The 24388-nt window shown below is 54.3% G+C and overlaps 1 protein-coding gene across 4 annotated transcripts in view; it reads right to left on the bottom strand.

Moving 5' to 3' along the window:
* GPT (glutamic--pyruvic transaminase) overlaps window positions 1-24388 on the bottom strand; it is a 62187-nt gene that overhangs the window by 4072 nt on the left and 33727 nt on the right. For 2 of the 4 annotated variants that reach the window (XM_040433204.1, XM_040433203.1), the window contains 4 exons: window positions 17711-17894; window positions 2042-2131; window positions 1838-1946; window positions 1526-1659 (listed from right to left, as the gene is read on the bottom strand). In XM_040433204.1, coding sequence (XP_040289138.1) covers window positions 1526-1659; window positions 1838-1946; window positions 2042-2131; window positions 17711-17851 — 474 coding nt within the window. In that variant the 5' untranslated portion in view covers window positions 17852-17894. Of the gene's footprint in view, window positions 1-1525; window positions 1660-1837; window positions 1947-2041; window positions 2132-17710; window positions 17895-18112; window positions 18276-24388 lie in introns of those variants that run through there. The other 2 variants (XM_040433202.1, XM_040433205.1) reach the window with 2 other exon arrangements.

The following is a 24388-nucleotide window of genomic DNA, read 5'->3' as shown; positions in this document are numbered from 1 at the left end:
ACCATACAAATCACCCCAACCATCACCACCACACAGATCACTAGCACCACCACACAGATCACCCCAACCATCACCACCATCATCACCCCCATACAGATCATCACCATACAAATCACCACCACACAGATCACTAGCACCACCACACAGATCTCCCCAACCATCACCACCATCATCACCCCTATACAGATCATCACCATACAAATCACCCCAACCATCACCACCACACAGATCACTAGCACCACCACACAGATCACCCCAACCATCACTACCATCATCACCCCTATACAGATCATCACCATATAAATCACCCCTAACATCACCACCATCATCACCCCTATACAGATCATCACCATACAAATCACCCCAATCATCACCACCACCATCACCCCCATACAGATCACCACCACCACCCCCATACAGATCACCACCACCATACAGATCACCACTACCACCATACAGATCACCACCACCACCACCATACAGATCACCACCACCATACAGATCACCACCACCACCACCATACAGATCACCACCACCACCATACAGATCACCACCACCACCATACAGATCACCACCACCACCATACAGATCACCACCACCACCATACAGATCACCACCATCATCATACAGATCACCACCATCATCATACAGATCACCACCACCACCATACAGATCACCACCACCATACAGATCACCACCACCATACAGATCACCACCATCATCATACAGATCACCACCATCATCATACAGATCACCACCACCACCATCATCATACAGATCACCACCATCATCATACAGATCACCACCACCACCACCATCATCATACAGATCACCACCACCACCACCACCACCATACAGATCACCACCACCACCACCATACAGATCACCAACACCACCATACAGATCACCACCACCACCATACAGATCACCACCATACAGATCACCACCACCACCACACAGATCACCACCACCACCATCATCATACAGATCACCACCACCACCACCATACAGATCACCACCACCATACAGATCACCACCATCATCATACAGATCACCACCATCATCATACAGATCACCACCACCACCATCATCACACAGATCACCACCACCACCACCATCATCATACAGATCACCACCACCATCATCATACAGATCACCACCACCACCACCATACAGATCACCACCACCACCACCATACAGATCACCACTACACCCATCACCACTATGATGGTCAATGAATGTAAATATTCAGGGTTCTCATCTACAGCCAGTTAACCGTTCATGAAGACTAGGTCAAGGCAGACCTTCAGACCATGAAAGTTAAATAAATTATTTATATTTGCTGACAGCAAGCAAAGGTGCTACCTGTTGAAGGAAAATGGGGAAAGTGAAATCTCAGAAAGGCAGCAGAGATGGGGAGATGTCGGGGGACAGTTGTGTGCGTGCTCCACTGTCATGTGATGGAGGGACCCTGACGGTAGCTGCAGACGGGGGAGTGTGGGCTCAGTCGGGGGCCGCTTCTTACCACGATGGAGTCGCTGGCACCGGTGGAGAGGAAAATATTGTTGTGGTTGCAAGCGATGCCGCCATCTCTCCTCTCTATGTACTTGGCCACGTCCTGCCGGATGACCTCTATACCTGAACTGGCGCTGTAGGAGCCTGCGAGGAGGGACACAGTGTGAACACCCCACCTATAGGAAACCAACCTCTCCCATGTGCCAGTATGGGGGCAGCATCTGACCATGAAGGGACAGGTCTGCTAGTTCCTCTGCCACTTCCTGCCTATGCCAAGCTCCTGCGAAGCCGCTCACAGGCCGCGCCGCGCAGCCACACTCACCAATGCTGTTCCCTCCACACGCCTGCAGGATCCGCGCCGCCTTCTGCTTCACGTCCTCTGGGAACTTATTGTCATTCAGGAGCTCTGGGTACAAACAGAGGGCGATGACCTGCAAGAGGAAAACACCCCGGGTCATAGGGAGACACGGCTGCCATCTTCAAACTGCAGCTCCTCCGGGGGAAGTCACGTGTACTGCAGCCTCACCTGTCTAAGGTAAGTGATCGGCTTCTGGCCCATAGCGTGAGCGTCTCCAATGTTTGCTTTAATAACTTCTGTAAACGGCTTCTTCACACCCTAAGAAAGAGAAAGTGGGCGATAACAGACTGCAAATGCACAGTACCACTTCTCTCCTGTATATAAGGACACTGCACAGTACCACTTCTCTCCTGTATATATATGGACACTTCACAGTACCACTTCTCTCCTGTATATATATATACACTGCACAGTACCACTTCTCCTGTCCTGTTTACCGGGTGTAATCCTCAGTATCTGCTCTTATTCTGTATATATATATATATATATATATATACACACTGCACAGTACCACTTCTCCTGTATATACACACTGCACAGTACCACTTCTCCTGTCCTGTTTACCGGGTGTAATCATCAGTATCTGCTCTTATTCTGTATATATACACTGCACAGTACCACTTCTCCTGTCCTGTATACTGGGTGTAATCCTCAGTATCTGCTCTTATTCTGTATATATACACTGCACAGTACCACTTCTCCTGTCCTGTATACTGGGTGTAATCCTCAGTATCTGCTCTTATTCTGTATATATATACACTGCACAGTACCACTTCTCCTGTCCTGTATACTGGGTGTAATCCTCAGTATCTGCTCTTATTCTGTATATATACACTGCACAGTACCACTTCTCCTGTCCTGTATACTGGGTGTAGTCCTCAGTGTGCAGGAGTCAGTGGACGGGTGTGGTCGTGTGTGCAGGAGTCAGTGGACGGGTGTGGTCGTGTTTGGAGGAGCTCCTGCTGATTGTCCAGCCGCTTCCAGGGATTTTTCCATCTATCCCAGCCCAGGCCCTCTCTCTCTCCCCAGGGAGGTGGTGGGGTTCTGGGCAATGAAGCGACTGAAGACCCAGGATCCTGCTTCCCGGGGTAGGCCGACGGGAGGTAGGGGAGGTGAGCTACCGGCCTCAGTTCCATCTCCCGCCTCGGGGGTCAGAAGATCCAGCAGGAGTCGTGGTGCAGCGGCCCCTGCAGCCCCCGGAGGTGAAGCCGTGTCCATCGCCGGCAGTTCCAGGAGGGCGGACAGTAGCCCTCCAAGAGGTACGCGGAGTGCTCCTGGGGATGGGACGGTTCCGGTTCAGGCTGACTGGGGCAACATGAAGCCCCGGGAACTAATCGCTGTTTACAGCTCCCGGATCACAGCCTATCTCCGGGAGTACGAGGAAGCGAATAGGACCCTCAAGAAGGTGAGGGAGAACCTGAAGCTTGAGAGGGGGAAGGTGGACAAAGCGGAAAGAAAAAACAGGCCAGAAATATCAAGAAAAATAAAAGTCTTAAAAGAAGTCATTAAAGAGCTGCAGGAAAGAATGGGGGCCATTCTGGATAACAGTGGTCCCTTCAAGGAAAAACTCATGAACGATCAAAGGTTTAATGAAATGGCTGGAAACCAAAAGCAGCAGGAAGATGACTCCTCTAGTGAGGAGGAAGAGTCGGACATGGGGGGGCAGCCTGCGGAAACTGGCATCACCGCAGAGCAGGTATGCCTGCCCCCCACTAGCTCTGACGAAGAAGGCGGGTACAGTGAGAACAGCGGAGTTGGGGGGCAGCTTATGGCCGAGATACGCCACCTGGAGTCCCCCAAAATTAGTGAGGACATTTGTTTTGGTGACGAATTGCCTGAAGATGAGCCGATGGGAAAAAAGAGAAAGGCAAAGACATTAAAGCCAGAGGTGAGGTATGTCTATGTGACCCACCCTGCGTGCCCTGGGCCAGCTGAAAAGCCAGCTCAGGGCACGAACCCCACCATCCTCCCTGGCCCGGTCTCTGCTGTGGGATCGGTGCATAGGAGTGGGGAGAAAGACGTGGCAAAGATGGCGCAGGACGCCGTCCCTGTTTGCGGTAACAGGGGCGGTGAGGAAAAGCTGGAGGGGCCAGACAGGAAGGCTCCCGGGGCGGGCGGCGAGGGGGACATGGTTGGTGGTCGGATGGCTCCGCCCGCCTCTGCTGGGGCACTGGACAAGTGCCGGGTGGAGGTGCGGCGGGGCGGTGTGGCTGCCACTGACCCCCTTGCAGAGGTCGTTGCCGGGATCCCTGTCCTGGGGTCTGCCTCCTCTGCCCCGGTCTGCTTCGCCGCTCCCGTGCGCCGGCTGTGGGTGGAGGGGGTGGGACCGCGGGTACAGCGGTGTCCCGATCCGGAGTTGCAGGGGGAGGGTGCGAGGTGGCTGCCTCCGCCCCTCCCAGTTTGTATGCCCAAATCCCTGCCGGGGTTCCCGTCTCCTCTGCCCCGGTCTGCTCCGCTTCAGTCCCTTCCGCTGGTATTGTCGTGGCGGCGGGGAGTGGAGGCGCAGTGGGAGTGGTCAGGGGTGGAGGGGGTGGGGCTTCGGATGTCCAGAAAAGAGCTCAGAGCAGTGTGTGTGTAGGCAGAGAGGGAGGGGGCGGTCCTGATGAGAGTGTGGTGCGCACCGCCCATCCCTCCTGCACTGTCCGTCAAGTGGATAAGGCCGGCGTGGCTGGGACCAGTGGTTCTACAGCCCGCCGGCCCGAAAAATCAGGAAAGACTGAAAAATCAGAAAAGACTGTTAAAAATGTGTCTAGCAAGGAGATGCTGGACAAAACAAATAATGTGACCTCGGTCCCCTCTGGCCCAGCAGTGTGTGTGGGGGGAGGGGAGAGTGTGGTAGTGGCCACTGAAGAAGTGGTCACTTGTGTAAATACAGTTTTTGTTAGTGGTGTTGCCCTGGGCCCTGATGGAGGGGTGAGTGTTGGAGGTCGGCCGCCCACTGTACAAGTGGCCGGTGCGCCTCATGTAGCCCCTTCAGAGGGGTCTGGTGTGGCACCTGCTGTAGATAGGTCTGGGGGGGGATGGGGGTGGGCCCGGTCCGGCTGCCCCTCCTGCGTTGGTTGCGCCTGGCAGAAGTTATGCTGGTGTGGTTGCCGGCGCAGGGGGGGAGGGGCGGTCCCCATTGTCCTCCCCATTACCAATGTCTGGTGACGGTAACTTGCAGCGGCAACTTCTAGAGGCTCTTAGGAGAGGGGAGAATTCCATTACAGTAGGGGGCAGCAGGTGGATCTATCCTTCTGGATAGACAGGCATGGCCTGCGTGCCTTCCGAGAGCAAGGCGGGGGCGAGACCACCTGGTCCTCACCCACAACCGGCCCCGGGTCAACCAGGCGGAATGTTGTCTGTCTGAAGTGGAGAGGCAATGAAGCGTGCCCTACCAGAAAGAGGGTGGCAGAGCTTCTCTTTCGGATGGGCATCAGGGCATGTGACATCTTTGCCCTGATACATCCGTATGGCACCCGGGAGTTTGATGTCAGTTTTGCCCGGCCAGAGGGTCTTGAACTTTTCTGGTCTGGGTATGAACTGGCAAAAGACCAGCCGGACTGGCAGGGTTTTTTTGTGCAAGCGATAACCCGCCAGAATGAGGTCAAGAAGGTGACCGTTCTCACCCGTAACGAGTCACTTTCTTGTGTTGACATCTTGACCTGGTTGAGCAGGTACGGGGACGTCCAGGGTCTTCCTAGCAAGAACCTGGATGAGTTTGGCATCTGGTCGGGTGCCTGGACGTTTCAGATTAAGTTGAAACATTCAGGGGGGTCGGTTTCCCACATACCATCATCTGCTTTCCTTGGTCGGGATAGGATCATGGTGTTCTACAGGGGGCAGCCTAAGCTGTGTTACAAGTGTGGCAGCCCTTCGCACTTCAGCGCCAGCTGCCAAGTGCAGAGGTGCACGTTGTGCGGGGGTGAAGGCCATCTAGCTGCATCTTGTGGGCAGATTAGATGCAACCTGTGTGGTGAGCTAGGGCACCCGTTCAGTCGTTGCCCTCGCTCTGTCGCCAACGTGGCTCGTGCACGCGCGGAGGCGAGCCGGGAGGCCCCCACCGCCGAGGCGAGTGCTGGCAAAGGCGACAGGGCAGTGGGGTCGATGAAGAGAAAAGACGGCCCGTCCCAGCAGAGACGGAGGGAGAGGCGTCAGATGGAGAGGGGGCAGGTGGAACCCCGTCCTGGGGTGATGCCTGTGCCCTCCCAAGAGAATGCCTCTCCTAGAGCTGAGACCCTGGGGGATATCGAGGGGAATGAGGAACTCAGGAGACTAGACCGTTCCGAGGTGACTCTGTCCTCTTGCTACGAGAGTGCAACAGAGAGGAGTGAGACAGAGTCTAAAAGAATAAGAAGGAAACGTCTGACCAAAAAAAGATCTAGCCCGACTAGAGTGCCTGTGGAAGGCAAAGCCAGCTCCCCCCTGGACCTCTCTAATCCTGACTCTCTTCCCCTGGATCTTTCCAACCGGTACCTCACCTTGGATGAGATCTCCGCCTCCTCTTCTTCCGGGGAGGAGGTTCAAGGTGGGGAGCCGGAGGGGCAAGAGAAGGAGCCTCTGGAAGGGCCCGCGCCTCCCTCCGGGGAGGATGCAAGGTCCTCAGGAGGTGGGGCGGGTCCAGACACTGGGAATGGGAATGACAAGGGTGGTGCGAAGGGGGAGGCGGTGGTGACTAATGAGATGGACACCACTGTCTCTCTCAAAAGAGATCGTGCCACCTTAGGGGGTAGCCCCAAGAGGGGTAAGAAGAAGAACAAGAAGGGGAAGGGAAGGAAGAAGGCCGTCTAACTTAATCACTCTGTATGGCGGCACTCACTCCGTTGACGCTGGCGACCATTAATGTCGCCAGTATTAAATCGGATGCGGCTAGGTTTGCAGCCTTTGATTTTCTCAGCCGGGTTGAAGCTGACATTTTATTTTTGCAAGAGACCAGGCTGCCAGATTTGGCGGCTGTGTATAAAGCAAAAAAGGAGTGGAGGTGTGGTCCATCATATTGGTCTCTTGCGGCTGAGCCGTATAGCGGAGTGGCGGTTCTTTTTACTGCACCAGTAGAAAGCCGACGAGTGATTGAGTTAGAAATGGGGAGGTGTTTGATTTTAGATGTCCTCATGAAGGGTCAAGAGCTTCGCCTGATAAACATCTATGGTCCCCAAACCAGGTGGGATCGGAAGAGTCTCTTTATGGGGATCAAACCTTTTCTTTTTACGAGTCGGCAGGTGGTCTTTGGCGGGGACTTTAATACAGTCACAAGGTCCCAAGACCGGGGAGGCGCCAGAAACCGGCTGGCTTATGATAGTGTATCCCTGAATAGCATAGCTAGCGAGGCTCGCCTGGTGGATGTCCACATTAGGCACACCCCAGGCCACGGTGGTTTCACTTATTATAGAGGTAGTCAGATTAGGTCTAGAATAGACAGGTTTTATTTAAAGGAGGAGACTACCTTTTCACCTTTAGAGGTGGTAGAGGTGGAATTCTCTGATCACTGTATGATTATGTTCTCTTTGAATGTTGCAGAATCCCCCCAAATGGGAAGAGGCTATTGGAAGCTAAATTCGGCCCTCCTGGAGGAAGCAGAGGTGAGACAATCCTTTAAGGACTTCCTTCAGAGTCAGGTAGAGTTGCTGGATCTTTGTGACACTAAGTCTGAGTGGTGGGAGATATTCAAAGATCGGGTGGCAAAATTCTTCCGCCAGCTCTCGAGCCTCAGGTCCCTGGACAGGTACCGCTTGTATCAGGGTCTGAGGAGGAAACTCGAACAACTGGTCTCGACTGGAGGTAGCCGAGAGGATATCTCCAGGGTGAAATCTTTGCTTAAGAGGTGCCAGTACGATAGGCACACATCTTTGGTTTTTGAGAGGGATTTCGGGAAGTACCGCTCGCCCGACCCTTACAGAAACTGTAAGATGTCAGTGAAAAGTAAGTTGGTGACGGGACTGGTCGATGGTACGGGATCTCTGGATAGGTCCAGATCAGGGATCTTGGAAATCGTCAAGTCCTTCTACTCGTGCCTCTTGAGGAAGAAGGATCTGAATCGGGACAGGATTTCGGCTTTCCTGGCTGAAACCATCCCTGAGTCAAGAGTAGACCTCTCTCTTGGCGTTTTGATAGAAGAAATCAGAGAAGAGGAAGTCAGCCTGGCGATCGAAGGGCTTGCCCTAAAGAAGTCGCCAGGCCCGGATGGCTTAACATCCGAGTTTTATAAGACCTTTAAGGACTCCTTGGTTCCCCTCTTGACTAAGGTATTCAATGAGTGCCTTTCCTCGGGTGCTCTGCCGAAGTCAATGAGGAGGTCAGCTCTGATCCTTATATCAAAGGGTAAAGATCCGAGCCGTATTGAGAATTGGCGTCCCATAGCGCTTCTCAATACGGACAGAAAGATCCTGGCCAAGATACTGTTTAAACGGTTGGTGCAGTTTGCACCCCGGCTCCTTTCGGAGACCCAACATTGCTCAGTTCCAGGCCGAAGCACGTTTAGTGCTGTGCTCGGTGTCCGAGAGGCAGTGGAGCAGAGTAGGGCGGGTAGCTGGAAGGGGTACATGCTGGCTTTAGATCAGGCAAAGGCTTTTGATCGGGTTAACCACGAGTACCTCTGGGCAGTCCTTCTGAAATATGGCCTGCCGGGAGGGTTTGTCGATTGGCTAAAGATCTTGTATGCAGGGGCAGAGAGTTTCCCGCTGGTGAACGGTTGGTCTGGCAGCCCTTTTGAGGTCGGGTCTGGAGTCCGCCAGGGTTGTCCATTGAGCCCGCTCTTATACGTGTTTGCGATTGATCCTTTTATTAGGAGGATTGATCGGGGACCGTTAGCGGGAGTCAGGATGAGTCTGGAGGAGCCAGAAGCCACTCTGAGGGTGGTGGCGTATGCCGATGACGTCACTGTTTTCGTGTCCTCGGGAGGGGAGGCGGAATACGTGATGTCGGAGGTAGAACGCTACTCGGAAGTCTCCGGGTCCATGATTAACCGGGATAAGTGTGAGAGTCTCTGGCTGGGAGGGGGTGATCCATCTTTCGGTCTCCCGGACACCCTCCCAGAGCCCCAGTCGTCAGCCAAAGTCCTAGGCGTTCAATTCAGCCATGGGGATTATCCCACCCAAAATTGGGACAGCAGGCTCACGATCGCCGCTCAGAAGGTTGACCAGTGGAAGGGTTGGTCTTTGACCCTCAGGGAAAGGGTGAACCTGATCAAGACTTACCTTCTCCCTTTGCTTATCTATTTGGCCAGTGTATGTGTCTTGCCAGAACCTCTCTGGACTCGGGTTTACAGTCTGTTCTTTCAACTGTTATGGGGGAATAGGCTGAACCTAGTCAAGAGAGAGGTGACATACCGTACGAGGAGATTAGGGGGGTTGGGTATGGTCAACCCAGTGGTGTTCCTTGTGAACACCTTTGTTAAGATCAACCTGGCAAACCTCTGGAAAGAGAGGGCTCCTCCGTGGGTAGTCTCTTGCAGGGGTTGGTTTCGGCCTTTCTTCCAGGAGTGGGAGACAGGAGGGCAAGTGAAGGATTTGCGTACACCTCACGGATATCTTCCGGCTTATGTCACCCCGATTCTGAAGGTGATCCGCCAGTGGGGTTTGGGAGTGAGGGAAATCAAGACCCAGTCAAGGAGATCCCTTGACGAGAGGGTCTTGTTGACCCACTTCTGGAAGCCCCTGGCCCTTAAGGATTGCCCAAGCCGGGATCTAGACAAGGGGTTACAGTTGTTAAATTCGGCAAGGATCCCCTCGAAGTTTTGGGACTTGGCTTGGCGCTGCTTTCACGGGAAGCTGTATGTAAGGGACAACTTGAAGTACAGGAACTCTGATGAAAGGGGTTGTCCCCGGGAGGAGTGTGGCGACATACTGGAAAGTATGGAGCACTTCCTGCTTCAGTGTCCCTTTAATACAGAGGTATACAAACGGGTGGGTGCATCCATTGGCTGGTCTAGGCTAGCCAACCTCTCCTATGCGGAATGGGCTTATGGAGCATTCAAAGGTTTGGGAAGAAGGGACCCATGCACAGCTTTTATAGTTAGCATAGTGATCAGGTACTTCACATGGAACGCACGGTGTTTAGTTTCAACCCAGCAGAAAGTCCTCCCTGTGGAAGAGGTGTGTAGGAACATTCTAGGTGACCTGGCGAAGGTTCGCTCTCTTGAGTGCGAGAAGGTGGGTACGGATGGGGTCTCTTACCTCTGGAGAGGCTTCACCTTTGATGTGCCTTAACCTCAGTAGCACTTTTCCTGGTGTTGGGCTGAGGCTTTCACATTAGGTTTTTGTTTTGTATTTAAGATGAGTTTTTGAAGAAAGGTTTGCAAATGACTGAACTTGGGCCTTCGGGTGGATTTTAATATTGGTTTGTATAGATTGATATGGTTGTTATAAGATGTATATATTGTATGATAGGGTAAGTGGGGTGTAGTTAGGTTGGGTGGGATGGGGTGGGGGGGTTCATATTTTTGTATGGGGAGACCTGCATCCAGCCCTGGACTATGCGGACATAGGAGGACATGAGGCGAGGGGCTGGGTGTGGGTGGTGGTGGAAGGGCTGGCCTCATGGAGGGACAAGAGGCGGAGGTTGGCCCTGGGTGAAGGTGATGGGATAGATAGATTGGTAGGGTTAGTATAGGTTTGTTTTCTCATATATGTGTGTAAAAAAAAAAAAAAAAAATTAATAAAAATAAAAAATAAAAAAATTAATAATAAAAAAAAATAATAATAATTATTATAGTTATTTGATATTTCTGTTATGATTATTTTATGTTTATTTTTTTTATTGTAAGAAGTTGTAATTTAGTTTCTGTTCTGATTAATTTATATAAATTTGTATATAGTCGGGGCTCAGCCGGATCGGATGTTTACGTTAGGCTAAGTTTCATTTTCTCCATTTTTTTTTTTTTAGTAGGTATGAATGAGATAGTATGCATGTAGCTGGGCCAGTAGGGTAAGTGTATATACTTTATACCTTGTTTGGAAAGTTTTATGGCAACGTTTTTGTATTTTTGTATAAAATTAAAAAAGAGTTCCTCAGTATCTGCTCTTATTCTGTATATATACACTGCACAGTACCACTTCTCCTGTCCTGTATACTGGGTGTAATCCTCAGTATCTGCTCTTATTCTGTATATATACACTGCACAGTACCACTTCTCCTGTCCTGTATATATATACACTGCACAGTACCACTTCTCCTGTCCTGTATACTGTGTGTAATCCTCAGTATCTGCTCTTATTCTGTATATATATACACTGCACAGTACCACTTCTCCTGTCCTGTATACTGTGTGTAATCCTCAGTATCTGCTCTTATTCTGTATATATATACACTGCACAGTACCACTTCTCCTGTCCTGTATACCGGGTGTAATCCTCAGTATCTGCTCTTATTCTGTATATATATACACTGCACAGTACCACTTCTCCTGTCCTGTATACTGGGTGTAATCCTCAGTATCTGCTCTTACTCTGTATATATATACACTGCACAGTACCACTTCTGACTAACAGCAAAGTTAGAGAGTCTTTCTTTCATTGTTTGGGAGTTAAGAGGTTAAGTGGCGAGGCACGCAGAGGATGGGTACAGAGGGCACCCAGTTCCCCCTGATCTCTGCCCGTCCACTAGTTACATTCCTGGGCGTCTCTGCAGTCAGCAGAAGTTTATCTCCAGTGCAAGTGAAATTGAGGAGATGACTTATTAATTCTGAGCAAACACAGGGGTGTGAGAATCCGCAGCCAACCGCCGCGCAGCGCCGTTATCACCTTCAGCGCCCAGGTACAAGAACGAGACACGTGACGTCACTATCGCACTAGTGCGAGACACGACCATAACCTGGTGCCAGAAATCATTACCAGTGCAGTAGTGCAAGACTCTAATGTATCCTGATGCCAGAGTAGAAGAAGTGACCGTATCCTGGTGCCAGTGGGCATTACTAGTGCGAGACCCGACCGTATCCTGGTGCCAGTGGGCATTACTAGTGTGAGACCCGACCGTATCCTGGTGCCAGTGGGCATTACTAGTGCGAGACCCGACCGTATCCTGGTGCCAGTGGGCATTACTAGTGTGAGACCCGACCGTATCCTGGTGCCAGTGGGCATTACTAGTGTGAGACCCGACCATATCCTGGTGCCAGTGGGCATTACTAGTGCGAGACCCGACCGTATCCTGGTGCCAGTGGGCATTACTAGTGTGAGACCCGACAGTATCCTGGTGCCAGTGGGCATTACTAGTGTGAGACCCGACCGTATCCTGGTGCCAGTTGGTATTACTAGTGCGAGACCCGACCGTATCCTGGTGCCAGTGGGCATTACTAGTGCGAGACCCGACCGTATCCTGGTGCCAGTGGGCATTACTAGTGTGAGACTCGACCGTATCCTGGTGCCAGTGGGCATTACTAGTGTACTAGTGCGAGACACAACCGTATCCTGGTGCCAGTGGGCATTACTAGTGCGAGACCCGACCGTATCCTGGTGCCAGTGGGCATTACTAGTGTACTAGTGCGAGACACAACCGTATCCTGGTGCCAGTGGGCATTACTAGTGTGAGACCCGACCGTATCCTGGTGCCAGTGGGCATTACTAGTGTACTAGTGCGAGATACAACCGTATCCTGGTGCCAGTGGGCATTACCAGTGTACTAGTGCGAGATACAACCGTATCCTGGTGCCAGTGGGCATTACTAGTGTGAGACCCGACCGTATCCTGGTGCCAGTGACACCCAACTAGTGCCCTAGTGCGAGACACGACCCCATCCTGGCATCGCTGGCACAGAAGGCTCTCATATCTAGGTGCTGGCAGCACCATTACAACCAGTCTCACCCGTGTCTGCAGGGCACTGGTGGGTGCGATGCCAGTCTGACAACACAGGAAGAGAGAAAGAGAATGATGTCAGGAGAGTCAGAGGCATGGCTGCAGCGGGCATGTGACGTGGTGGGGGGCGCCACCAGCGGAGGACGGCAGACCACACGGGGTCTGCAGCTCCTAATAGACTGTGAACCTCTGCTTGCTGTCAATGAACCTGTTCCTAGCTGGTTCTGGTCTCAGCTGAGACATGGATACAATGTATCAGTGTGGACAATTCTCCAGACTCTAGATGGATACATTGTAGCACAAAGCATTGTCTACGCTGTATACCATTGTAACAAACCCTCATCTGTGAGCAGGATTACTACCTCTGAATGTAAAGAATAGTGTTCCCCTTCGCTGACAGCAAGCAGATCTTGAAAATGAGAAATTGAACAATAAAGTATAACCGACTGGATTTAAGTTCAAGATCTCAGCTTGTTGTCAGTGAATGAACCCTTTAGAGGTTACACTCAGACCTAGTTCTGTTCATACAATGCATCAGTGCAGACAATCCTCTCAGCTGAACACAGCATCAGCTGTTACAGTGTGTCAGTGCAGGTACCACCTGTGAAACTGGGACTAGACCAAGACCCACTTCCAATGTTTGGCTGCTAATCTTTCCAGTCACTGACAGCAAGCAGTGATCTCGATGAGGTATTAAAACACCAAGTCTGATTCAGGACCCCCCAGATCCGGACCCAGCTAGTGACACCCGCACTCACGGGAATATGGTGGGGAGATCGACCCTACCTGGGGCTTCAGGGGTTAAGTGTGGCCCCCAGGACAAAAGTCTTGTCCGGCTGAATGGACCGTCCTAGTTACCATGGCAATGAATAGCGGTGAGGGAAGAAAGGAACGCCAGGAATTCTGGGAGCAGCCCTCATTATCCCTCACATTCCGGGGGCCACATGGTCCTGGCGGCTGCCCACTAACCCACGTGGGGTTAAGACTGACCGTCAGTCCGGGGTCCAAGATCCACAAACCCCCAAACTGCTTCACTGAAGATCAGCAACAGAAGGAGCAAATCTGAGGATCCGCCAGTCACCACGCTCCCAGAATTCTCTGCCATGTTCATCCAGTGCTATCTGGTCCATGAACAGAATGCTAGAACTACAGTGAAGACTGACACATACCTAAAGACAGGAGAATGGAGACTGTCATTGGAAATGTGGGCAGTGGCGCCAGAGACGGGGCCAGGGGCAGGGGCGCCAGAGCCGGGGCCAGGGGCAGTGGTAGATTCTTGTCCCTCAGCCCTCCGGTCTGAGGTGCAGGAGGAAGAGGAGACGTCAGCAGAACAGAGGAGCCGAGTCCTCCGGAGGACGGCAGCCGCAAGTTCCCCTTTATACATGTGATGCTGTCAGCAACCCTGAAATAGCAGAGCTGTGTATTGCAAGGTGCAGTGGTGTCATACTGGAATAGCAGAGCTGTGTATTACAGGGAGCAGTGGTCTGGAATAGCAGAGCTGTGTATCACAGGGTGCAGTGGTGTCATACTGGAATAGCAGAGCTGTGTATTACAGGGAGCAGTGGTCTGGAATAGCAGAGCTGTGTATCACAGGGTGCAGTGGTGTCATACTGGAATAGCAGAGCTGTGTATTACAGGGTGCAGTGGTGTCATACTGGAATAGCAGAGCTGTGTATTACAGGGAGCAGTGGTCTGGAATAGCAGAGCTGTGTATCACAGGGTGCAGTGGTGTCATACTGGAATAGCAGAGCTGTGTATTACAGGGAGCAGTGGTCTGGAATAGCAGAGCTGTGTATCACAGGGTGCAGTGGTGTCATACTGGAATAGCAGAGCTGTGTATTACAGGGTGCAGTGGTGTCATACTGGAATAGCAGAGCTGTGTATTACAGGGAGCAGTGGTCTGGAATAGCAGAGCTGTGTATCACAGGGTGCAGTGGTGTCATACTGGAATAGCAGAGCTGTGTATTACAGGGAGCAGTGGTCTGGAATAGCAGAGCTGTGTATCACAGGGTGCAGTGGTGTCATACTGGAATAGCAGAGCTGTGTATTACAGGGAGCAGTGGTCTGGAATAGCAGAGCTGTGTATTACAGGGTGCAGTGGTCTGGAATAGCAGAGCTGTGTATTACAGGGAGCAGTGGTCTGGAATAGCAAAGCTGTGTATCACAGGGTGCAGTGGTGTCATACTGGAATAGCAGAGCTGTGTATCACAGGGTGCAGTGGTGTCATACTGGAATAGCAGAGCTGTGTATCACAGGGTGCAGTGGTGTCATACTGGAATAGCAGAGCTGTGTATCAGAGGGTGCAGTGGTGTCATGCTGGAATAGCAGAGCTGTGTATTACAGGGAGCAGTGGTCTGGAATAGCAGAGCTGTGTATCACAGGGTGCAGTGGTGTCATACTGGAATAGCAGAGCTGTGTATTACAGGGAGCAGTGGTCTGGAATAGCAGAGCTGTGTATCACAGGGTGCAGTGGTGTCATACTGGAATAGCAGAGCTGTGTATTACAGGGAGCAGTGGTCTGGAATAGCAGAGCTGTGTATTACAGGGTGCAGTGGTCTGGAATAGCAGAGCTGTGTATTACAGGGAGCAGTGGTCTGGAATAGCAGAGCTGTGTATTACAGGGTGCAGTGGTCTGGAATAGCAGAGCTGTGTATTACAGGGAGCAGTGGTCTGGAATAGCAGAGCTGTGTATTACAGGGAGCAGTGGTGTCATACTGGAATAGCAGAGCTGTGTATTACAGGGAGCAGTGGTCTGGAATAGCAAAGCTGTGTATCACAGGGTGCAGTGGTGTCATACTGGAATAGCAGAGCTGTGTATTACAGGGAGCAGTGGTCTGGAATAGCAGAGCTGTGTATTACAGGGTGCAGTGGTGTCATACTGGAATAGCAGAGCTGTGTATCACAGGGTGCAGTGGTGTCATACTGGAATAGCAGAGCTGTGTATTACAGGGAGCAGTGGTGTCATACTGGAATAGCAGAGCTGTGTATTACAGGGAGCAGTGGTCTGGAATAGCAGAGCTGTGTATTACAGGGAGCAGTGGTCTGGAATAGCAGAGCTGTGTATTGCAAGGTGCAGTGGTGTCATACTGGAATAGCAGAGCTGTGTATTACAGGGAGCAGTGGTCTGGAATAGCAGAGCTGTGTATCACAGGGTGCAGTGGTGTCATACTGGAATAGCAGAGCTGTGTATTACAGGGAGCAGTGGTGTCATACTGGAATAGCAGAGCTGTGTATTACAGGGAGCAGTGGTCTGGAATAGCAGAGCTGTGTATTACAGGGTGCAGTGGTCTGGAATAGCAAAGCTGTGTATCACAGGGTGCAGTGGTGTCATACTGGAATAGCAGAGCTGTGTATTACAGGGAGCAGTGGTCTGGAATAGCAGAGCTGTGTATCACAGGGTGCAGTGGTGTCATACTGGAATAGCAGAGCTGTGTATTACAGGGAGCAGTGGTCTGGAATAGCAGAGCTGTGTATCACAGGGTGCAGTGGTGTCATACTGGAATAGCAGAGCTGTGTATTACAGGGAGCAGTGGTCTGGAATAGCAGAGCTGTGTATTACAGGGAGCAGTGGTCTGGAATAGCAGAGCTGTGTATTACAGGGAGCAGTGGTCTGGAATAGCAGAGCTGTGTATTACAGGGTGCAGTGGTCTGGAGTAGCAGAGCTGTGTATTACAGGGAGCAGTGGTCTGGAATAGCAGAGCTGTGTATTACAGGGAGCAGTGGTCTGGAATAGCAGAGCTGTGTATTACAGGGTGCAGTGGTCTGGAGTAGCAGAGCTGTGTATTACAGGGTGCAGTGGTCTGGAATAGCAGAGCTGTGTATTACAGGGTGCAGTGGTCTGGAATAGCAGAGCTGTGTATTACAGGGAGCAGTGGTCTGGAATAGCAGAGCTAGGAGTTACAGGGTGTAATGAGGAACTATGCTGTGATGGCGGCATATTGTGCTAGAATAGCAGTGATGTAGCAGTGGGAGCAGCAGGCAGGTTTGTTGTCCGTGCTGAGGACGAGGTGAATGACCCCCAGATTATCTCCCGATACACACTTTAGGCGTCATAAGCGGGGGGCACGGGTCAGCGAATAAGACCGACCATATGCACCACCCCTGCCGCATGTATAGGACCCCAAATAAGATGGGGTGGAAGGGGTGGAGGCGTTGACGTGCCTCTCCCTAAAGTAACACCGCAGAGGCCCCAGGGACTGAGGGGACCACTGCCCGGCCGCTCACTGTGTACTATCCACATCTGGGAGCCATCTGTGCCTCCAACACTGCAGATGCCTCATACCTCACTTCCTGACTACAGTGTAAACGTGGGGCTTCCAGCAGCGGGCAACTGTCAGTAATGAGGCACAGCACACCTCCTGCGGTCAGTACTGAGGTACGAGGCACAGCACACCTCCTGCGGTCAGTACTGAGGTACGAGGCACAGCACACCTCCTGCAGTCAGTACTGAGGTGCGAGGCACAGCACACCTCCTGCGGTCAGTACTGAGGTACGAGGCACAGCACACCTCCTGCAGTCAGTACTGAGGTACGAGGCACAGCACACCTCCTGCAGTCAGTACTGAGGTGCGAGGCACAGCACACCTCCTGCGGTCAGTACTGAGGTACGAGGCACAGCACACCTCCTGCAGTCAGTACTGAGGTACGAGGCACAGCACACCTCCTGCAGTCAGTACTGAGGTACGAGGCACAGCACACCTCCTGCAGTCAGTACTGAGGTACGAGGCACAGCACACCTCCTGCAGTCAGTACTGAGGTACGAGGCACAGCACACCTCCTGCGGTCAGTACTGAGGTACGAGGCACAGCACACCTCCTGCGGTCAGTACTGAGGTACGAGGCACAGCACACCTCCTGCGGTCAGTACTGAGGTACGAGGCACAGCACACCTCCTGCGGTCAGTACTGAGGTACGAGGCACAGCACACCTCCTGCAGTCAGTACTGAGGTACGAGGCACAGCACACCTCCTGCAGTCAGTACTGAGGTACGAGGCACAGCACACCTCCTGCAGTCAGTACTGAGGTACGAGGCACAGCACAAGTCTCATCCTCCACTGCGGAGCCCTCCGTCCCTACCTGCTGCAGCTCCTTCTCCAGCTCCACGGCCCTGGTGACGATGGGGCCCCGCACGGCGTACTCCACCTTCTTGATGGCGGGGTTCATGGACGCCAGGGTCAGGATCCGCTCCTGCGCCCCGTTCTCAGACATCCTCAGCATTCGGTTCTGGTTCTGTTCTGCCAGCTGGGTTCCTGAATGAGACCTGAAGGAAGACAAACGAGGGGCACTGAGTGCAGCAGAGCGGCCGCCCCAGGACCCCACAAGACGCCGCAGACTCATGACAACCCAGGGTCTAGAACCGGAGGAGAGGAGAGGAGTTGTCAGCAGATGAGTCACAAGAGACACGACTGCAAGAATCTAAGAGCAGAGAGGACGAGACGGAAGAGGGGGGGGGGGGGGGAGGGCTGAGGGTGCACTCACTGCCACACGTGTGCACTCACTGGGAGAACCGGTCCGGGAACCTGCTCCACACACTGACACTGCCAGGCTGACTCTGCGCCGTCGGTGCTTCTATACAGGAGAGGGGACGCCCCACCATCTGCCCCCTCCCTCCCTGCTCTGGGGCAAGTCACTGCAGGATAGTCTGAAGCAACAGGGACTTTCTCCTACTGGCATGGAACGTGGAGCCGGAGCGAACACCTGCAGAGCCCGGGGAAACTGCATCTGCAGGGTAACACCCCACTGGACCAGTGCCAACTGTACCCACTGCACCACATATATACACCTACCTCCATCATATAATAATCATACACCTCTGTGTATTACAACTCTCATCATATAATCCCCTCCACCTCTGTATATTACACCTCATCATATAATAATCATACACCTCTGTGTATTATACCTCATCATATAATAATCATACACCTCTGTGTATTACAACTCTCATCATATAATCCCCTCCACATCTGTGTATTACACCTCATCATATACAGTACAGACCAAAAGTTTGGACACACCTTCTCATTCAAAGAGTTTTCTTTATTTTCATGACTATGAAGGCATCAAAACTATGAATTATCACATGTGGAATTATATACATAACAAACAAGTGTGAAACAACTGAAAATATGTCATATTCTAGGTTCTTCAAAGTAGCCACCTTTTGCTTTGATTACTGCTTTGCACACTCTTGGCATTCTCTTGATGAGCTTCAAGAGGTAGTCCCCTGAAATGGTCTTCACTTCACAGGTGTGCCCTGTCAGGTTTAATAAGTGGGATTTCTTGCCTTATAAATGGGGTTGGGACCATCAGTGGCGTTGAGGAGAAGTCAGGTGGATACACAGCTGATAGTCCTACTGAATAGACTGTTAGAATTTGTATTATGGCAAGAAAAAAGGAGCTAAGTAAAGAAAAACGAGTGGCCATCATTACTTTAAGAAATGAAGGTCAGTCAGTCAGCCGAAAAATTGGGAAAACTTTGAAAGTAAGGGCTATTTGACCATGAAGGAGAGTGATGGGGTGCTACGCCAGATGACCTGGCCTCCACAGTCACCGGACCTGAACCCAATCGAGATGGTTTGGGGTGAGCTGGACCGCAGAGTGAAGGCAAAAGGGCCAACAAGTGCTAAGCATCTCTGGGAACTCCTTCAAGACTGTTGGAAGACCATTTCAGGGGACTACCTCTTGAAGCTCATCAAGAGAATGCCAAGAGTGTGCAAAGCAGTAATCAAAGCAAAAGGTGGCTACTTTGAAGAACCTAGAATATGACATATTTTCAGTTGTTTCACACTTGTTTGTTATGTATATAATTCCACATGTGTTACTTCATAGTTTTGATGCCTTCATAGTCATGGAAATAAAGAAAACTCTTTGAATGAGAAGGTGTGTCCAAACTTTTGGTCTGTACTGTAATCCCCTCCACCTCTGTATATTACAACTCTCATCATATAATCCCCTCCACCTCTGTATATTACACCTCATGTGTATAATCCCCTCCACCTCTGTATATTACACCTCATCATATAATCCCCAGCGAGGACCGAAAAGGACGGGCGCGGGGGGACGACGACGTTCAAGGAGGGGCGCAGCGGGGGAACCGACATGGACGGGCGCAGGGGAAGGGGGAAGGACCGACAAAGACGGGCGCAGGGGGGGACAGACAAGGATGGGCGGGGGGGGGGGGGGGACCGACAAGGGGGGGGGAGGGGGGAAGGACCGACAAGGACGGGTACGGGGGGGGGGGGGGCGGAGAGGACCGACAAGGACAGGCGCAGGGGGGCGGAGAGGACCGACAAGGACAGGCGCAGGGGGGCGGAGAGGACCGACAAGGACAGGCGCAGGGGGGCGGAGAGGACCGACAAGGACAGGCGCAGGGGGGCGGAGAGGACCGACAAGGACAGGCGCAGGGGGGCGGAGAGGACCGACAAGGACAGGCGCAGGGGGGCGGAGAGGACCGACAAGGACAGGCGCAGGGGGGCGGAGAGGACCGACAAGGACAGGCGCAGGGGGGCGGAGAGGACCGACAAGGACAGGCGCAGGGGGGCGGAGAGGACCGACAAGGACAGGCGCAGGGGGGCGGAGAGGACCGACAAGGACAGGCGCAGGGGGGCGGAGAGGACCGACAAGGACAGGCGCAGGGGGCGGAGAGGACCGACAAGGACAGGCGCAGGGGGCGGAGAGGACCGACAAGGACAGGCGCAGGGGGGCGGAGAGGACCGACAAGGACAGGCGCAGGGGGGCGGAGAGGACCGACAAGGACAGGCACAGGGGGCGGAGAGGACCGACAAGGACAGGCGCAGGGGGGCGGAGAGGACCGAAAAGGACAGGCACAGGGGGGCGGAGAGGACCGAAAAGGACAGGCACAGGGGGCGGAGAGGACCGACAAGGACAGGCGCAGGGGGGCGGAGAGGACCGACAAGGACAGGCGCAGGGGGCGGAGAGGACCGACAAGGACAGGCGCAGGGGGGCGGAGAGGACCGACAAGGACAGGCACAGGGGGCGGAGAGGACCGACAAGGACAGACACAGGGGGGCGGAGAGGACCGACAAGGACAGGCGCAGGGGGGCGGAGAGGACCGACAAGGACAGGCACAGGGGGCGGAGAGGACCGACAAGGACAGGCACAGGGGGCGGAGAGGACCGACAAGGACAGGCGCAGGGGGGCGGAGAGGACCGAAAAGGACAGGCACAGGGGGCGGAGAGGACCGAAAAGGACAGGCGCAGGGGGCGGAGAGGACCGACAAGGACAGGCGCAGGGGGGCGGAGAGGACCGACAAGGACAGGCACAGGGGGCGGAGAGGACCGACAAGGACAGGCACAGGGGGCGGAGAGGACCGACAAGGACAGGCGCAGGGGGGCGGAGAGGACCGAAAAGGACAGGCACAGGGGGCGGAGAGGACCGAAAAGGACAGGCGCAGGGGGCGGAGAGGACCGACAAGGACAGGCGCAGGGGGGGGGAGAGGACTACCCAGGCATATCTTCCAGCAATGGCTAAAATCTGCCACTTCAGCAGCTAAATCCACATTCAAAACTCACCAACACTTCCTCCATTGACTTCGATGTTACACATTCCTCCCAGGCACCCTCACCTGCTGCTGTGACTGACCCCCACTAGAGGCGGCGGCGGTACAGAGCTGCCCCTCACCTGCTGCTGTGACTGACCCCCACTAGAGGCGGCGGCGGTACAGAGCTGCCCCTCACCTGCTGCTGTGACTGACCCCCACTAGATGCGGCAGCGGTACAGAGCTGCCCCTCACCTGATGCTGTGACTGACCCCCACTAGAGGCGGCGGCGGCACAGAGCTGCCCCTCACCTGCTGCTGTGACTGACCCCCACTAGAGGCGGCGGCGGTACAGAGCTGCCCCTCACCTGCTGCTGTGACTGACCCCCACTAGAGGCGGCGGCGGCACAGAGATACCCCTCACCTGCTGCTGTGACTGACCCCCACTAGAGGCGGCGGCGGTACAGAGCTGCCCCTCACCTGATGCTGTGACTGACCCCCACTAGAGGCGGCGGCGGCACAGAGCTGCCCCTCACCTGCTGCTGTGACTGACCCCCACTAGAGGCGGCGGCGGTACAGAGCTGCCCCTCACCTGCTGCTGTGACTGACCCCCACTAGAGGCGGCGGCGGCACAGAGATACCCCTCACCTGCTGCTGTGACTGACCCCCACTAGAGGCGGCGGCGGTACAGAGCTGCCCCTCACCTGCTGCTGTGACTGACCCCCACTAGAGGCGGCGGCGGCACAGAGATACCCCTCACCTGCTGCTGTGACTGACCCCCACTAGAGGCGGCGGCGGTACAGAGCTGCCCCTCACCTGCTGCTGTGACTGACCCCCACTAGAGGCGGCGGCGGAACAGAGCTGCCCCTCACCTGCTGCTGTGACTGACCCTCACTAGATGCGGCGGTACAGAGCTGCCCCTCACCTGCTGCTGTGACTGACCCCCACTAGAGGCGGCGGCGGCACAGAGCTGCCCCTCACCTGATGCTGTGACTGACCCCCACTAGAGGCGGCGGCGGCACAGAGCTGCCCCTCACCTGCTGCTGTGACTGACCCCCACTAGATGCGGCGGCGGTACAGAGCTGCCCCTCACCTGCTGCTGTGACTGACCCCCACTAGATGCGGCGGCGGTACAGAGATGCCCCTCACCTGCTGCTGTGACTGACCCCCACTAGAGGCGGCGGCGGTACAGAGATGCCCCTCACCTGCTGCTGTGACTGACCCCCACTAGAGGCGGCGGCGGTACAGAGCTACCCCTTACCTGCTGCTGTGACTGACCCCCACTAGATGCGGCGGCGGTACAAAGCTGCCCCTCACCTGATGCTGTGACTGACCCCCACTAGAGGCGGCGGTGGCGGTACAGAGCTGCCCCTCACCTGCTGCTGTGACTGACCCCCACTATATGCGGCGGCGGTACAGAGCTGCCCCTCACCTGCTGCTGTGACTGACCCCCACTAGATGCGGCGGCGGTACAGAGCTGCCCCTCACCTGCTGCTGTGACTGACCCCCACTAGATGCGGCGGCGGCACAGAGCTGCCCCTCACCTGCTGCTGTGACTGACCCCCACTAGAGGTGGCGGTGGCGGTACAGAGCTGCCCCTCACCTGCTGCTGTGACTGACCCCCACTAGATGCGGCGGCGGCACAGAGCTGCCCCTCACCTGCTGCTGTGACTGACCCCCACTAGAGGTGGCGGTGGCGGTACAGAGCTGCCCCTCACCTGCTGCTGTGACTGACCCCCACTAGATGCGGCGGTACAGAGCTGCCCCTCCCCTGCTGCTGTGACTGACCCCCACTAGATGCGGCGGCGGCACAGAGCTGCCCCTCACCTGCTGCTGTGACTGACCCCCACTAGAGGTGGCGGTGGCGGTACAGAGCTGCCCCTCACCTGCTGCTGTGACTGACCCCCACTAGATGCGGCGGCGGCACAGAGCTGCCCCTCACCTGCTGCTGTGACTGACCCCCACTAGAGGTGGCGGTGGCGGTACAGAGCTGCCCCTCACCTGCTGCTGTGACTGACCCCCACTAGAGGCGGCGGTACAGAGCTGCCCCTCCCCTGCTGCTGTGACTGACCCCCACTAGAGGCGGCGGTACAGAGCTGCCCCTCACCTGCTGCTGTGACTGACCCCCACTAGAGGCGGCGGCGGCACAGAGATACCCCTCACCTGCTGCTGTGACTGACCCCCACTAGAGGCGGCGGTGGCGGTACAGAGCTGCCCCTCACCTGCTGCTGTGACTGACCCCCACTAGAGGCGGTGGCGGTACAGAGCTGCCCCTCACCTGCTGCTGTGACTGACCCCCACTAGAGGCGGCGGTGGCGGTACAGAGCTGCCCCTCACCTGCTGCTGTCTGCCGGGCGGACCTCGTTACCTGTAATTAACAGCTCTTATAACTCCAATTAAGAAGATGGCGTCAGGTGGTGGGAAGTTACCGAGGAGGAAGCAGCACAGCCTGCTCCACCAGCACGTGGCGTCACGTTCACACTGCAGTATAATCGCGTGATTACAACAGAATGCAAGGTATGGCGCAGTATCTCCAAAATCGCAGCTAAATCCCGCAATCTGATTGAACCACGTAAATGGCCGAAACCAGGGAGACAGAAAGAGGCCAACGTGTGATCAGCGGCCGTAATCGCGACAAATGCTGCCCAATGAAAGCAACACAATAATTATAGACAGAAAATGGCGCAGATCGTGCACCGCATAAGACGACCGAGCGAACAGCGACAACTCAGACCTTTTGCACACGACCGTGTGCCCCCCGTGGCCGTATTAAATGGGTCCGCAAATACGGAGATACGGAACCCTATGGAAGCACTACGGAGCGCCTTCGTGGAGTTCCGTTCTGAAAAAAGATAGAACTTGTCCTCTCTTTTTGTGGGACGGATGGATCACAGACACCATTAACGTGAATGGGGCCGCGATCCGCTGCGGCTGCCCCACGGTCGGTGCCCGGATCCGCTGCGGCTGCCCCACGGTCGGCGCGGAGCCTCATCCGTCATGTGACTGCTTCGCGTCTCTGCTGTCCGGAGCGCGGCTCGGCTCTCACGCAGCTGATTACGCGCGCGGCATCAGATCGTGTGAAGGAGCCCTTACACGTAACAAATCGCAACTCCGTGTGGACGGCAACAAGTGCAGGTTAGCGGCGCCACCTGGTGGCTGAATGGAGAATCACTCGTCCAATTAACGGAGTCTTCTGATTACCTCCGCGCAGAGGATTGATCCATGGACGTACACGACGTGGCGTCACAATTATCA

Source organism: Bufo bufo, chromosome 5 (genome assembly GCF_905171765.1).
Source record: "Bufo bufo chromosome 5, aBufBuf1.1, whole genome shotgun sequence".
Lineage (NCBI taxonomy): Eukaryota > Metazoa > Chordata > Amphibia > Anura > Bufonidae > Bufo > Bufo bufo.
This window is presented reverse-complemented; position numbering and strand designations above follow the sequence as displayed.